Here is a 15,574-nt window from a genome sequence, read left to right on the forward strand (position 1 = left end):
AAAAAAAAAAAAAACAATACACCTGAGGTAGCAGAATCACTTGAGCCCAGGAGTTCAAGTCCAGCCTGGGCAACACAGTAAAACTCTGTCTCTAAAGAAAAAAAACTTAAAAAGCTCAATAAAGGGGTAGGTGAAGTGGCTCACACCTGTAATCCTGGCACTCTGGGAGGCCGAAGCAGGAGCATTACTTGAGCTCAGGAGTTCAAGACTGGCCTGAGTAAGAGCCAGAACCCATCTCTACTAAAAATAGAAAAAACTAGCTGGCAGGTGGCACCTATGGTTCAGTGGGTAGGGTGCCAGCCCCATATACCAAGGGTGGCAGGTTCAAACCTGGCCCTGGCCAAACTGCAACAAAAAATAGCCAGGCATTATGGCAGGTGCCTGTGGTCCCAGCTCCTCAGGAGGCTGAGGCAAGAGAATTGCTTGAGCCCAAGAGTTTGAGGTTGCTGTGAGCTATGATGCCACAGCACTGTACATAGGATGACAGAGTAAGACTATCTAAAAAAAAAAAAAAATTCTTTTTTTCTTTTTCCACTGGCTTTTGAACTAGGTACTGCTCCTCCTCCTAATCATCATTCCGTAGTTCTCCTTAAAGAGCTCAGATGCTCAAAACAGAACCCCTAAGCTCTAATTCTATGTTATTTGCACAGTTCTAAGCAGGTCTCTTCCTCTCACTAAGCCTTAGTTTGTTCATCAGTAAAATGGGGATAAGCAAAATGCCTTGGTACAAAGGGCCCAGCAGGACACCTGGCACACAGTAGGTGCCAAATCCATAGTGACTCCCTCCTTTGTACTGGGGGTGATGGCCGAGCCCCTCTGCCTCAGCTCCCCCAGCCACTCACCGGAAGCAGTGCCGGTGGTACAGCCTGCCCTCGGCCAAGTACCGCTGCACCAGGTGCACGTGCTGCTGGCAGGCTGCACAGGTGCTACTGGGGGCCTGGTGGGCACCCTGCTCCGACAGGCTGCCTGAGGAGAGCTTCTTGCCCTGCAGGGAATAGGGTGGGCAGGTTGGGTGTAGGGACATGGTCACCAGCCCTTCTATTCAAGAACACTCCCCTCCCCACCGTCATAGCTATGCCCCTCAATTGTGCAGTAATGCACCTCCTAAGCCCCAAGCAGGGTCAGAAGACAGGAGACTGGCACCATCTCCCAGATGAGGAAACCAAAGCCCAGAGAGTGGGAAAAGCCTTGCCCAAGGTCACGGAGCCAGCATGAGAACATGAAAATCCTGACTTCCGGTTTCTGAGAACTCCCTTCCTGGAGGCTACTCTTGCCCTGTCTTCCTCTATTTGGGTGGGCCTCCCTGCTGGTCACTGTCCCCTGAGGCCCACCCAGTCTGCCTTTTCTTTCCTCACTCCCTGAGCTGCAACAGATCTAAATCCCAAGTTCTCTATTTCTAGCACCATAACCTTGAGCAAGCTTCTGGAGTCTCTGGGCCTTGGGTTCCCACCTGCAAAATGGACCAGAGAGCCCCTGCCAGCCTCAGTCCCACGTGGCCTCACTGGGGAACCACCCTCGTCTGCTTCTCAGGACCCCCTCCAACAAGGAGCAGATGGCAGCAGGTAGGAAAAAAACCTTTGCATACTGTAAAGTGCATCCAGATGTGAAGAGCTGATGTCATTTCCTCTTGGAACAGGTGACTGCCAGTGTGGCCCCCACTTCCTCACTAAATGGTCTTGGACTAAACCTCATTAGCCTATCAGGGTCCATAATACTGACCTCCCCAGGTTGTGAAGGGCATTGAATAAATCATACTGGGAAGTTTAAAGCTCTGTCTCAAAAGGAATCAAGGGGAACATTTGCTTGATTTTGTGTGTAACTCCTGACAGTCCATGGTGGCAAAGTCAGTCCTGTGGCCAGCCCTCTCTCCCGTTTGCCCAACCTGGCATCTCTTGACCATACCCTGAGCCCCAAAGGAAATGGTGCGACCCCTGCCCATAGAAGGACACTGGCTCCTTTTCCTGGCCTGGGAGATGCTACTTCCACAGCCAGTGGGGTAGAGACAGATGATGCCCTATGAACATCATCAGGACTAACTTCCTCACCAGAGAGGGACTGCAGTGACAGTTATCCCCCCAACTCGGCCCCTCCAACCACTCTAAGCATCTGCCTACCTGAGCCCCGTTGCCTGGTTCCGCTGGTGTGGGTGCTACAGATGGAGGAGAGCAGGGTGCCAGGTCCTTCGTGGGTGGTGAGACACCAGCTGAGAAGAGATAGGAAAGGGACCCTGCAGCAGGTGGAGATCTTCGAGTCCCACAAGGCCCCAACCTGACTGATGATCTGAGCCCTGCAGCCATCACCTTTGCTGGACCACATAGCACAGCAGGACAAGAGCAGCCTCTCAATTCACATGGGCCAGGGGACACCTTCACCTTCAAACTATGCGCTGAGGGCAAACCACTTAATCTCACTGAAGCTCCATAAAATAGAGATAATGATTCCTACTGTGCAGGGCTGATCTCAACAAGCATGCAACAGCACGTCACAGAACCAACAGAGCACCCCGAATGTGGCAGGTCTGGCAGCTTCCCTCCCACCAGGGGAAGGCAATTGGAGGACAGGACAAAAAAGGAACCACAGGCTGCTGCCCTGAAGGCTCAGGAAAGTGGGCTGGCTCCCTAGGGTCAACAAGGAGCTGCCCTGCCTCTCCCCACATGGGCAGGTATGAACAGAACCCCCCTTCCTGCACTCTCCCTGCCAGAACAAACCCACCCACCCCAACCCACCCTGGTTCCTCTAAGAGTCAACTCCTACATTACTACTTTAGCAAATGTTTACTTAGCACCTACTCTGTACCCAGTGATCAAAAATAAAACCCTCCAAAGTCAGATTACTTTATACCCATAAAAAGGTCAATTTTGCTATATGAAAAATTTAAAAATAAAATTCAATTTCCTTACTATGGTCTAAAATAGCACTGACCAAACTTCAGGTTACATTCTATTAATGAATCCTCAAACCAATTTAGTGGATCACAGCTAGCATATTTAAAAGACAAATAGGCTCGGCTCCTATAGCTCAACCGGCTAAGGCGCCAGCCACGTACACCTAAGGTGGCGGGTTCGAATCCCCAGCCCGGACCCGCCAAACAACAATGACGGCTGCAACCAAAAAACAGCCAGGCGTTGTGGCGGGCGCCTGTGGTCCCAGCTACTTGGGAGGCGGAGGCAAGAGACTCGCTTGAGCCCAGGAGTTGGAGGTTGCTGTGAGCTGTGATGCCACGGCACTCTACCCAGGGGGACAGCTTGAGGCTCTGTCTCAAAAAAAAAAAAAATAAAATAAAATAAAATAAAATAAAAGACAAATAGAGGCTCAGCGCCCATAGCTCAGTGGTGAGGGTGCCAGCCACATGCACTAGGGCTGGTGGGTTCAAACCCAACCCAAGCCTACTAAACAACTATAACAACAACAACAAAAAAAAAATAGCTGGGCATTGTGGTGTGCGCCTGTAGTCCAGCTACTTGGGAGGCAAAGGCAAGAGAATCACTTAAGCCCAAGAGTTTGAGGTTGCTATGAGCTGTGATGCCAGAGCTCTCTACCAAGGGTGACATAATGAGACTCTGTCTCAGAAAATAAATAAATAAATAAATAAAATATAAGACAAATAGAATAGAAGTCAGATGCAGTGGTTCTCACCTATAATTCTAGCACTTTGGGAGTACTTTGGGAGGCCAAGGAGAGAGGATCACATGAGGCCAGAAGTTCAAGAACAGCTGGGGCAACATAGCAAGACCCTATCTCTATAAAATATTTTTTTCAAAATTAGCTGGGCATGGTAGCCTATGTACCTACTGGGGAGGCTGAGGCAGGAGGAGCACTTGAACCCTGGAGTATGAGGTTGCAGTGAGCTATGATGATGCCACTACATTCCAGGCTGGGTAATACAGTGAGACCCCATCTCAAAAAAAAAAAAAAGAAAGAAAAGAAAAGAAAATATTTGCATGCATCACATGTTGTAAAGGGAAGAATCATTTCCTGAAACTTGTTTCAGTTACCCATGTGTGCATGAACTTGGATTATGATGGGAAATTTATTTTTTATTGTAAGTCATGGCCAAAATTTTAGAAGCCCAGCAGCCTAATCAAGTGCCTACATGATCTTTCCACTTCCCACTCATCTCCTCTGTCCTCATTTCCTCCCTCCTCACTCCCCAGCAGCACAGATCCCCTTCTGCTCCCTGGTCTGGAACATTCCCTTCCATTTTCACAGCTCCTCTTCCTCCTTATTTAAGGTTCAGATCAAATGTCACCTCCTCAGAGAAGCCTTCCCTGATTACCCATCTAAAGTAGCCATTCCTTTTTCTTTTTTTCTGAGACAGAGTCTTACTACGTCACCCTTGGTAGAGTGCTGTGGCATCACAGCTCATAGTAACCTCAAACTCTTGGGCTTAAGCCATTCTCTTGCCTTAGCCTCTCAAGTAGCTGGGACTACAGGCACCCGCCACAATGCCGGGCTAGTTTTTGTTGCAGTTGTCATTGTTATTTAGCTGGCCTGGGCTGGGTTTGAACCTACCAGCCTCAGTGTATGTGGCTGACACCATAACCACTGTGCTATGGGCAACCGACCCCCCACTGCTTTTTATCCCATTACTCTATTTTATTTCCCTTACTGGACTCATCTGAAATTACATGTACATTTCACTTTGCTTTCTCTGCCTTCCTCATCATTAGAAGTTCTTCACGAATTTGCGTGTCATCCTTGCGCAGGGGCCATGCTAATCTTCTCTGTATCGTTCCAATTTTAGTATATGTGCTGCCGAAGCGAGCACATCATTAGAAGTTCTATGAGTCTTTCTCATTCTCAGAGGTCTCCCGAGCAGCTAGCACAGGGCCTGGCACACAGTAGGGACTCAATAAATGTTTGTTAAATGAAAAAGTGCCAGGTGCTGAGGCTATAGAGCTGTGAACTTAGACCGAGATGCTTGGCAGGGGAGGAAAGATGGGTAATCAAAACATTCTGACCAGCTCAGTGCCCATAGCTCAGTGGTTATGGCGCTGGCCTCATATACCAGGGCTAGTGGGTTCAAACCCGGCCCAGGCCTGCTAAACAACAATGACAACTACAAAAAAAAAAAAAAAAAAATAGCCAGGTGTTGTGGCAGGTGCCTGTAGTCCTAGCTACTTGGGAAGCTGAGGCAAGAGAATCACTTAATCACTACGGAGGGTGACATAGTGAGACTCTATCTCAAAAAAAAAAAAAAAAAAAAGAACACATTGTTGGGGGGCTCCTGTGGCCAAAGGAGTAAGGTGCCAGTCCCATATGCCAGAGGTGGCGGGTTCAAACCCAGCCCCAGAAAAAAACTGCAAAAAGAAACAAACAAAAAATACATTCTGACCCTGTTTACCATGAGGCAGGGGCCACAAGGGGCACCTGGAATATCAAGGCAGGCCGCGTGGAGGAGGCAAAATGTGAAGATTAGAAAATATGCAGGAAAAAAATCTGTCAGGAGACAAAGAGGGGAAGCACAGAATAATGTGTTTGGCGCAGGAAGATCAGCAAGAAGAAAGGCTTAGAAGTGAAAGGATAAGATGTACTTTAAGAAACAAGAGAAATTCAAGAACACTGTGCTTGGGGACAGAGTAGCTCCAGTGAGGTGAGGAGAGGCCCTTGAAGCCACTCTAAGAAGCTGGACTTTAGGCTGGGCGCAGTGGCTCACACCTGTGATCCTAGCAATCTGGGATGCCAAAGTGAGAAGCATCTATGAGCTCAAGAGTTCAAGACCAGCCTGTTCAACACCGTGATACCTGTCTCTGCTAAAAATAGAACAAAGTAGCCAGGCACCGTAGCACATGCCTATAGTTCCAACTACTCGGGAGGCTAGGCAGGAGAATCACTTGAGCCCAGGAGTTTGAGATTGCTAAGAGCTAGGCTGATGCCACAGTGCTCTAGCCTGGGCAACAGAGTGAGACTCTGTCTCAAAAAAGAAAAAGAAGCTAGACTTCACCCTGATGGTGCCCCGTCCCCACCACCCTGTGGGCAGGCGCCACTCTTGTGCTTTCTTAACTCACACCCTGGCTCCCTGACCAGGTTGCAGCTCCTCGAGGGCAGGGGCTAGTTTGATGTTTCCAATGGTCACTGGCACTCACTGAGCATGGCACAGGCTGCACACTGCACAGCACTGTGGTACCTCAGCCAAGGGCAGGCTCCCAAGTGACTGAGTCCAGTAAAAGTCAAGGCTGGTCACAGTCACCCTTGAAATGCCTCCACTCTCGGCTCGGCGCCTATAGCTCAACCGGCTAAGGCGCCAGCCACGTACACCTAAGGTGGCGGGTTCGAATCCCCAGCCCGGACCCGCCAAACAACAATGACGGCTGCAACCAAAAAATGGCCGGGCGTTGTGGCGGGCGCCTGTGGTCCCAGCTACTTGGGAGGTGGAGGCAGGAGACTCGCTTGAGCCCAGGAGTTGGAGGTTGCTGTGAGCTGTAATGCCACGGCTCTCTACCCAGGGGGACGGCTTGAGGCTCTGTCTCAAAAAAAAAAAAAAAAAAAAAAAAAAAAAAGAAATGCCTCCACTCTCACAGAAAGTGTACTGCAGGGCCATCTGGGGGAGCCCAGCAGCCAGTTTTGCCTCCAGAATTGGAACACATCGCTGTTTCCTTTGCTTGAGCAGCAGATGGGATAAAAATGGTTTGCACTTAGGGCCAAGCTATACAAAAAGCACAAACTGTACCTTTATCCACGAAAATCCCGAGGCAAGGGGGGTGCTCCCACCTACACAAAGTACAGGAAGTTGGGCCCACCAGTGCACCCAGTGAAAGCCAAGGAATGTGAGCTGGGCACCACAGATGGCCACCCCAACTCCCCAAACCACAGAGAAGAGCTTAGTAAAGACACTTAGGTTTGGCCACAGGAAGCCTCTAGGAGCTAAGACTGCATTGTGATCCTGAGTAAGCACCCTAAACTCTGGTCAAAGGAATTAATCCCTAGTGTCATGTGGGAAAGGGAGAATAACAGATTCTTTCAATTTTTATGCTTTTGCTATGTTCTAAATTTTCTATAGTTAACATGTTTCACTTTTAGTAAAAATAGACACCCCCCTGACTTCATAAAATGCTTTTTTAAAAGAAATGGGCTAAGGAGGGCACAGTGGCTCATGCCCATAATCCTAGTGCTCTGGGAGGCTGAAGCAGGAGGATCACCTGAAGTCAGAAGTTCAGGACTAGCCTGAGCAAGAGCAAGACCCTGTCTCTACTAAAAATAGAAAAAATTAGCTAGATAAGGTAGCATGCACCTGTATTCCCAGCTACTTGGGAGGCTAAGGCAGGAGGATTGCTTGAGGTCAGGAGATAAGAGCAAGAGGTCTGAGCAAGAGCAAGATCCTGTCTCTACAAAAAAACAGGAAAACTAGCCAGATGTATGCCGGTATTCCCAGCTACTTGGGAGGCTGAGGCAAAAGGATTGCTGGAACCCAGGAGTTAGAGCGGCAGTTCACAACCTGTCGGTCTCAACCCACGGGAACAATATTAAAAGGCTGTGGCATTAGCAAGGTTGAGAATCACTGAGTCAGAGGTTGCTGTGATCTATGATGATGCCACTGCATTCCACCCGTGGCAACAGAATGAGTCTGTCTCAAACAAAAGGAGGGGGAAAGAAAGGAAAAAGAAATGAATTGGCCGGGTACAGTTGCTCACACCTGTAATCCTAGCACTCTGGGAGGCCAAGGTGGGTGGATTGCTTGAGCTCATGGCTTTGAGACCAGCCTAAGCAAGAAAGAGACCCCTGTCTCTAAAAATTGCCAGGTGTTGTGGTGGGTGCCTATAGTCCCAGCTATTCAGGAGGCTGAGGCAAGAAAATACTTGAGCCCAAGAGTTTGAGGTTGCTGTGAGCTATGACTCCACAGCACTCGACTGAGGGTGACTGAGCAAGACTCTAGCTCAAAAAAAAAAAAAAAAGAAAAGAAAAGGGCTGGGATTGTCCAGACAAAGAGCAGAGGCAGGAGTGGGGCTGAAATGGGCTCCACTCAGGACCTGTGGACAGTGACCCAGTGTAGGATTCAGGACACCTGGATTCTCATTCTAGCTGCTCAGTTTTTCTGCTATATGAGTTCAGACTCCTTGCCTCCCCTCTCTGGGCCTGTTTCCTCTCTGCAGAAGGGACGGCCCCGTTGCCCCAGGAGAGGTTCTTGCACAGGGAGGTCCCATTACCTGACTCAGAGCAGAGAGGGAGCTCCCCAACCTGAGATCCCCACTTCCCTGCCTCTCCATTCTCAGGCCTTAAAGGTCACTTCTGTGGAAGATGCTGCACAACACCCCCACAGGACAGGGCCACTTCCCTACTAAAGGAAAACCCTGGAAGTGTCTGCAAACAGGAAGTGAAGGGGTGCTGGGGAGGTGAGCTCACACACCGAGGACAGCTTCAGCCTGTTTGGTCTCCTCTGACAGTGTCCTGTTCATTTTTTGGTTGAAGTGTTTGTTGTTTGTCTCCCCCAAAAGCCTGAGCAGTGATCACGGTCACGGCTGTGCCCCCAGGGACTAGCACAGCGCTATTTTACACAAAACATATTTGAATGAGTAAGCCATGTGCTGCCTCCCCAGCTGCCTGTTGGCCACTCAGAAAATAAGTAACAAACATCCCCGGGGCACCCCAGGCCAGCCTCCCTCAGGGCTGGGTCCCCTCTCACCTTGGCTGGGACTGGCGAAGTGGTTGTAATACTGGGACAGATAGGTCATGATGCTGAGACAGTCGGGGACGCTCATGGAGACCATGTCATTGGGGTCCAGGAGAGCAGGGATCCCCAGCTCCTTCTCGGCCACTTCAAAGGCCTGGGGCATGAGGCAGGAGTGGTCACAGCAGGAAGAGGAGACCAAGAGGGAGGCAGTGTGAGGGGGCTTCTCTCAGGGGCATGTGGTGACTATGGCCCCCTCAGCTCTAGTCCCACCCCAGCCCCTGGAGAAGGAGGCTGCCAGGAAGCAGGGGTTGAGGGAGGAACAGCCCGGGCCTTCTCTGGAGTCTGTGGCCTGAGTGCAAGGGCAGCCACCCTGCCAGACGCCTGTCCTGCCGAACAAGCACAGGCTCACACACACACTCACACGCTCTCACACACATTCTTGCACCCACACACTCTTGCACTGGCTCTCACTACTCTCTCATTCTCCCCCCACACTCACACACACACTCTCACATACATTGTCATCACACGCACATAGCTTCTTGGGCTTCCACCTGTCTGGGACTCACCAAACGGTTATTCTCGAAGACATTGTCCTTGGAAAGTGAATCAAAATCTCTGCAAAAGGCAAAGAAGGGCAGATTGGTTAAGAGAGGAGGTACTGGGGGTGGGGCGGGGGCGTGCAGCCAGCAAGCAGCTGAGCAAAGGTGACTTCCTCTGGAGTCAGCCTCAGCAGGACAGGGGGAGGGCCATGTGGGCTGCTGAGGAGGAAACTGAGGCAGCAAGCACTTGCTCTTGGGGCCATGGTGGTCAGGGGTAGGATGTGAGCTCACTGCCCCTGGAGGCAGAGCTGGGAGATCCCTGAGAAGGGTGGGGCTCAAACCTAGACATTCAGGACTATCTCCTGAGACCCTGGCAAAGACACAACTAAGACCAGGACAAGCTTTTTTTGTTTTTGTGAGACAGTCTCACTTTGTTGCCCTCCATAGAGTGCCATGGCGTCATAGCTCACAGTAACCTCAAACTCTTGGGCTCAAGCGATTCTCTTGCCTCAGCCTCCCAAGCAGTTGGAAGGGTGCCTTTCCACAGGCGCCCACCACAATACTCGGCTATTTTTGGAGACTGGGGTCTCACTCTTGTTCAGGCTGGTCTTAAACCTGTGAGCTCAAGCAATCCACCTGCCTTGACCTCCCAGAGTGCTAGGATTACAGGCATGAGCCACCGCGCACGGCCCCAGGACAAGCTGTCACGGGAACAAAAGCATTTACAGATTCTAGCCTCAAGCAGGCACTGTGCTGAGATCCTGTCTCATTTGCCTAATTTTCAGAGCAACTCTATTTGACAGGAATTTATACAGGTATTTATCTCATTTTACAGATGCAGACACGGTAGCCTGGAGAGGGGAAGCCATCCAGTCCTTGGAAACCAAATTTCCAGCCCTTCCACTGCAAGTCACAGACTCCACTTGGAGAAGCCACACCAACCTGCTGAATCCCAACCTAGCCCAGCTTGAAGATGAATGTTTTTCTTCATGGGGCCAAGAACAGTAGAACAAGTTTGAACCGGAGTAGAAATGGCACCTATTCCCAGCTGCTGGCACTGAATGGCTGGTTGACCCTGCTGGGGATAGCTTCCCTTTGAGGGGAGCAGTGAGAGGTTTTTCTGGTTTCTAAACTTCAACAGGTAGGGAGGGCGTGAGACAGGCAAGAGGGATATAGGACAGCTGGCTGGCCTGCTGGCTTTATTTATCTCCTTCTTTTTCCTCCCCAATCCAGGCCACTGGAGGGGCTGAAACCATATAAGGCAGCTTAGTCTCCCTGCCCAAGAGCCTCTCAGGCACGCCCCTGTGCAACCCTGCCCTTCTGTGCTGAAAACTGCAGCCCCCCGCTGCCAGACACAGGGTGGCCCAGAGAAGCAAGAGCAGGCAGATCCTCCGAGGCCTGTCCTCTGGGCCCTGCTCTTCCAGGCCGGGCTGCAGGACCTTGGGCAGCCGTCCTTCAGCCTTCATTTTCCCATCTGCAAATTAGGGAAAGGATGAGACACCGCACTGGCTGGAGATGAGGACTGGTAAAGTCTGAGCTCCACATGAGGAAGCTGGGCAAGCACCTTTCCTTCTGCTCCCAACACTTGTCCAGGCAGAGGCCAGACACCCTGATGCCTGGGCAAGAAAGGATAGCTTAGGAACCCTGGAAGGAGTCTGGTGCCGAGGGCTGGGCAGACTGGGAAGAGGGAACGTAAGGATGTCTGAGCTCCAGCCCCCTTCGTGCCACCTGTGGCCAGGCCACTCCCTTCTCCCCTTGGCCATCTTACTAACTCCCCTATGTTTTGCTGCTGCCTAAGAGTGTGGATTTAAGCTAGCTTATTTAACATCACTAAACCTCAGTTTCCTGGTCTGTGACACCAGCCCAGCACTCAACAAAGGCTTGTTCCCAGAACAATTGAGACAAAGGCAACTGTCTCAGCCGTTTAGGTCACCCCAGCAGCATTCCCAGAAGAAGCCTGGGAAATTCTGCTTGGCTCTGAAATAGATGAAGGACACAAAAAAATGAAACTCACATGCTCCCTGCCCTCAAAGAAGCTTAAACATGCCTGGATGGGGTGAGAGGGAACGGACCTCCCTGGGCAAGGTGGGAGCTAACAGCAGGTTCACCTCGGTGAGGCCCACAGCTCTAGCAGCCTGAACCACTTTATAAGATGAATCTTGCCCTCACCCCCTGGCCCACCCTACCCTCACAGAGATCCTCCCTACCTATCACCGTGACCTTCCTCACGTGGGACCTGGGCCTCAAATTCTCTCCAGTGCAATGGACCGGCAGCCCAAGCACTGGCCTCTCTTGAAAATGAATGCATGGACATAAGCCCAGATCCCATCTCAGAAGGGGAGCTACCCTCCCCTCCATAGTTTTCTCCAGCTACATCTCTCCTTTGCTTAAAACACAAATGGCTCCCTGAGGCCCCTGTCTACTCTCCTTAGCCAGCAAAAGAGGCCCTCAGCTACCTGGCCCAGCCACACCCCTGACTTCCCCTGATTTACTGCCTCCAGGTCAGCATACCTCACTCCCTGCGCCTACACTCAGGCAGGGCCTTCAGCCACAATGCTCTCCCCTTGGCCTCTAACCTGGCTTCTGCCATCTCTTTGAAGATTACACTCTCCCTGAGAGGTCTTCTGGGCCCAGGCTCTCTGACAGAGCACATGGAATTGTCATCACTTTATACATCAGTTTCCTCTGTAGGTGTTGGGGAGTGTACAGAGTTTTGCCGTTTTATTGGCTGGTATCTCCATTACCAGGTAGTGCCCAGCACAGAGTAGCAATTCCACAGACACTTGTTGAATAAATGAAGACATAAAACATTGTCATCATCACCTACCACCTAATAATACACTTATAACTAACATTAATTGAATGCTTATTATCTCGTGTAATCCTCCCAATAATTCTGTGGGATCTTATCACCAATCCCACCTTGCAGATGAGAAAACAGATGCCTGGAGAGATCCAATGATTCACCCAGTGTCATGAACATAACACATACAGAAACTGAACACAAACCGGCTGCCTGCACTTTCATGCCAACAGGCGCAGGTCCACCAAATGGCTCAGTGTGACACCCAAGTTCCTTCTTACTCTAGGCTGTTCCCTGACTCCTGCCTGACCACCCAGCCCCCAGACAAAAGAGAAGACCACTCAAACCCTCCAATGCAATGTGCTGGTCCATCCTCCAAGCCCCTGCTGGGAAGGGAGCCCCCACCCTGTGCCTCTACTAATACAGGTGTCACATGCCCCAAGCAGAGAGCAGCCACCTCTACCCCCGTATCTTGCTCCCTTTGTATACAGACCTCCATGACCTTCCGGACCCCACGAGGGGCCAACACCCCTCCCACAGCCACTATGCTGACTGGTAGAATAATACACTACACCCCAAACCCTCAGGCAATCCTTCCAAAGCCCTTCCTTGGTGAACACATATATAGAGGGGGAGATGGAAAGACTCCGGACCCTGCCAGGCTTCAGAAGCCCTGGCAGGGGGGCTGTAGGCAAGAGTGGCATTTGCAGATGAGACCGAAAGCACAAGGAATGGTAGCACCAGATAAGCTTTCACTGTGTATTTTATGAATGAATGGATGAAAAGAATTCCAGGGCCCAGGGAAGGGCCATTTGGAGCTTCTGAAACAGAAGTTCCCAATCAACTGCCCTGGGAAGCTTGACATACATTTTCCCCCAAGAACTTCAATGGGCAGCTAAGGCAGGAAGGGGCCATTTCACAGCCAGAGCAGCTGTTTGGTGGCTGTCAAGTGGATCCTATGAGTCTTTCCAATGCCGCCGACCTGAGTCCTCTCCCTTGCTCCAACTGTGCGCCTCACTGAGGGCAGCAGGGCCATTCAGGAGGCAAGTCGGTGTCTAATTGGGAAGGGACCAGGGCAAGAAAGTGTACTTCTGTCCATCCAACAATTGTTAATCTCAAAGTCTCCTCTGTGCCAAGAACTGTGCTAATGCCCTGTGACAAGATCCCACTGAGGAATCAGAGAAGTGAGCGTTCACCTGGACTCCCAGAGCAAGGGCCCGGAGAGAACAGCACTTCATGACTCATCCCTGCCTGAGTGCCCCCTAAAAGAGAAAGTCAAGGCCTTGGGGGCGCAGGGTCCCTCCGCCGAAATGAGGACTTTGTGGGCGGGGCCAGGGCCCGTCGAGGAGGGACCAGCGGGCCGGCACCTTTGGTGGCCAGCGAGCCAGGTCAGAGAGGCTGAGTGGGGGAGGGGAGCCCGCGGTTAGGGGTGTCACAGCCGCCCTCCCAGGGTGCAGGGACGTCGGCGGGGTACGTGTTTCGGTCCCTGGGAGGCGGCGCCTGTCACCGCCGGGCTCCGCGTCACTGAGGGGGGCGGCGGCCCCCAGCAGCGGCCCGCCCCGCGCGCCCGCCCGCCCTTCCTGGGGCCCCGCACTCACAGCAGGTCGGGCCGATGCCGGTGCAGGATGGCGCAGAAGGCCAGGCCATCCCGGAAGGAGCTGCTCAGGTCGCGGATCTCCACGCCACGGTAGCCCTCGCACTGGCGGCGGCACCAGGCCAGCAGCGCGCCCCACGGTCCCGCCATGACCCGCGCGGGCCCGGCCGGCTCCGACTCCGGCGTCGGGTCCCGGCTCGTGCCGGGTCGGCGGCCGCCGCACGGGCCCGATTTCCGGCTGCCGCTGCGGCTCGGCCCGGGCGCTGCTCCGAGCTCCGGGCGCAGACCGGCTGGGCGCGGGGCGGGGCGGAGGCGGGGCTGCGGCCTCGGTGTCCTCGCCGGGGCTCAGCGCTGGATCCCGGCTGGGCTGCCTGCAGCACCCGCCCGCCCGGCCCTGCCCCGACCTGCCCGAGCAGCCGCCGCCCCGCGTGGCCCGGCCCGGCCGGCCGCCGCTTACTCACCGCGGCCCTCTACCCCCATTGTGGGCCGGCCGCAGGCGCGGGCGTCCCACCGCCTCGGTCCCTACCCGAGGTCGGCCAGCCGCCGCAGGGGAGCGGGGAGGGGGCAACTGGGCGCCCCACCCAGCTGTGGCTCCGCCCCCAGATACAGACAACACCCCCCACACACACACACACACAGAGGGCGGGACACCCCATGGCCCCTCTCCTCGACTATACCCAGTCATACGATCCCCACGGTGAGGCCCTCCAAGAACTCTGGGCCAGCCCAAGGAGTCACCTCCCTCCGTCCCCCGCAACGTAGACCCTGTCGCTGTGGCTTCTTCCCCACTACCAACCCCACAGCTGGGGCCCACCTGGACCCCTCCCCCTCCAGAGGAGGGGTACCTCCCTCTTGCTTTCATCTGGCCTCCTTCCCTTGGCTAAGGACTACAAATTTCCTCACCCTACCAGCCCCTGCCCTGAAGCACTGGGAGGGCATTCCGCCTGGCCTGCAGCACCTCCCGTGGCCCTCACCCGGTCTCACAGCTCTAAAACACCCGTGAGTTCCTGGGACGTTCTCGCTTCCACGTCCTCCACGTCATAGCCTGCCACACAGACCCAGATCTGTCCACCCATATCAGTCCAGGCGTTCTGCTCAGGGAGGTATTCAGCCCCACAACCAGGTCTTGCAGAGTCCCCACTGTGGCCTGGGTGCCATTCAGTCTAATTAGAGTGGTGGCAGGTCAGACTCCTATGGGGAAGATCTAAAGGAAGCAGGGCACAAAGGACATCCACATCTGGCCTTGGAAGCTCCCCGCCTCATTTTCCATCTGCTCCCCATTTCAAGACCCCCCCCCCCAGCCAACCCTTTAGCAGAGGCCTCTCCTGACTCTCCCTGCACATGAATCAGCCTCCTTCTACTGCAGAGGTGGTGATGTCACTCTGACCAATGCTGTAACTAGCTGGAATGTCAGCTCCCTCCCAAAGGAAGAAATAGGGTCTTAGTCATCTTCATCACCCCTTAGCGCTCAGGAGAGTGGAAAGAACTGGAATTTTAGAATTACACTCATTCAAGCTTGAATCCTGTCTTTCCCCACTCAACCATGTGAGCTTGTGCCTCCCTAGACCTCAGTTTCCACATCTTCGAAATAGGATAAAAAGGTGCCTGAGAGGATTAAAATATAAAATGACTATCCTTTATTCGTGACTCAAATTCTAACTATTGATACCTGGCCCCTAGAAAACATGTGATAAAATGGATTGAAACATTTTGTACCCAGCTTGTCACTTGGATCTTTTGGGTAAATTATCAAGGATAGAGGCCAATTTGGAGCATTTTATGTCCTCAGAGTTCACAGAGTCCCATCACCCAGGGCCTGGAAACCCTGGCTTGCCAACCTGGCCCAGTCTTACACCATAGGTATGTCTGAAACTAGAAGGCCATCATCTTGGCCCAGAATTGGAACGCTCTAGGAAGGAACTGCCATGACCCAACTCCAGCCCTGCATTGCCACGTCCTGCTCTGTCCCCTTAAGAAAGCAACTACAGGCTCGGCACCTATAGCTCAACCGGCTAAGGCGCCAGCCA

General features: G+C 52.7%; 1 protein-coding gene and 1 non-coding gene across 2 annotated transcripts in view; both read right to left on the reverse strand.

The window, feature by feature from the left end:
* MICALL1 (MICAL like 1) overlaps positions 1-13,941 on the reverse strand; it is a 29,610-nt gene extending 15,669 nt beyond the window's left edge. Inside the window, exons 1-5 of the mRNA XM_012801210.2 lie at positions 13,552-13,941; positions 9,178-9,226; positions 8,621-8,762; positions 2,115-2,203; positions 843-985 (exon numbers count right to left, since the gene is read on the reverse strand). Coding sequence (XP_012656664.1) covers positions 843-985; positions 2,115-2,203; positions 8,621-8,762; positions 9,178-9,226; positions 13,552-13,697 — 569 coding nt within the window. The 5' untranslated portion in view covers positions 13,698-13,941. The remainder of the gene's footprint in view (positions 1-842; positions 986-2,114; positions 2,204-8,620; positions 8,763-9,177; positions 9,227-13,551) is intronic.
* Positions 4,662-4,768, reverse strand: LOC111723088. The gene has a single exon (XR_002771707.1). It is a non-coding gene; the product is annotated as a U6 spliceosomal RNA (small nuclear RNA).
* Positions 13,942-15,574: the final 1,633 nt, after the last annotated feature.

The sequence above is a fragment of the Otolemur garnettii genome, unplaced genomic scaffold (assembly GCF_000181295.1).
Source record: "Otolemur garnettii isolate 467f Iridium unplaced genomic scaffold, OtoGar3 scaffold00007, whole genome shotgun sequence".
NCBI classification, from domain to species: domain Eukaryota; kingdom Metazoa; phylum Chordata; class Mammalia; order Primates; family Galagidae; genus Otolemur; species Otolemur garnettii.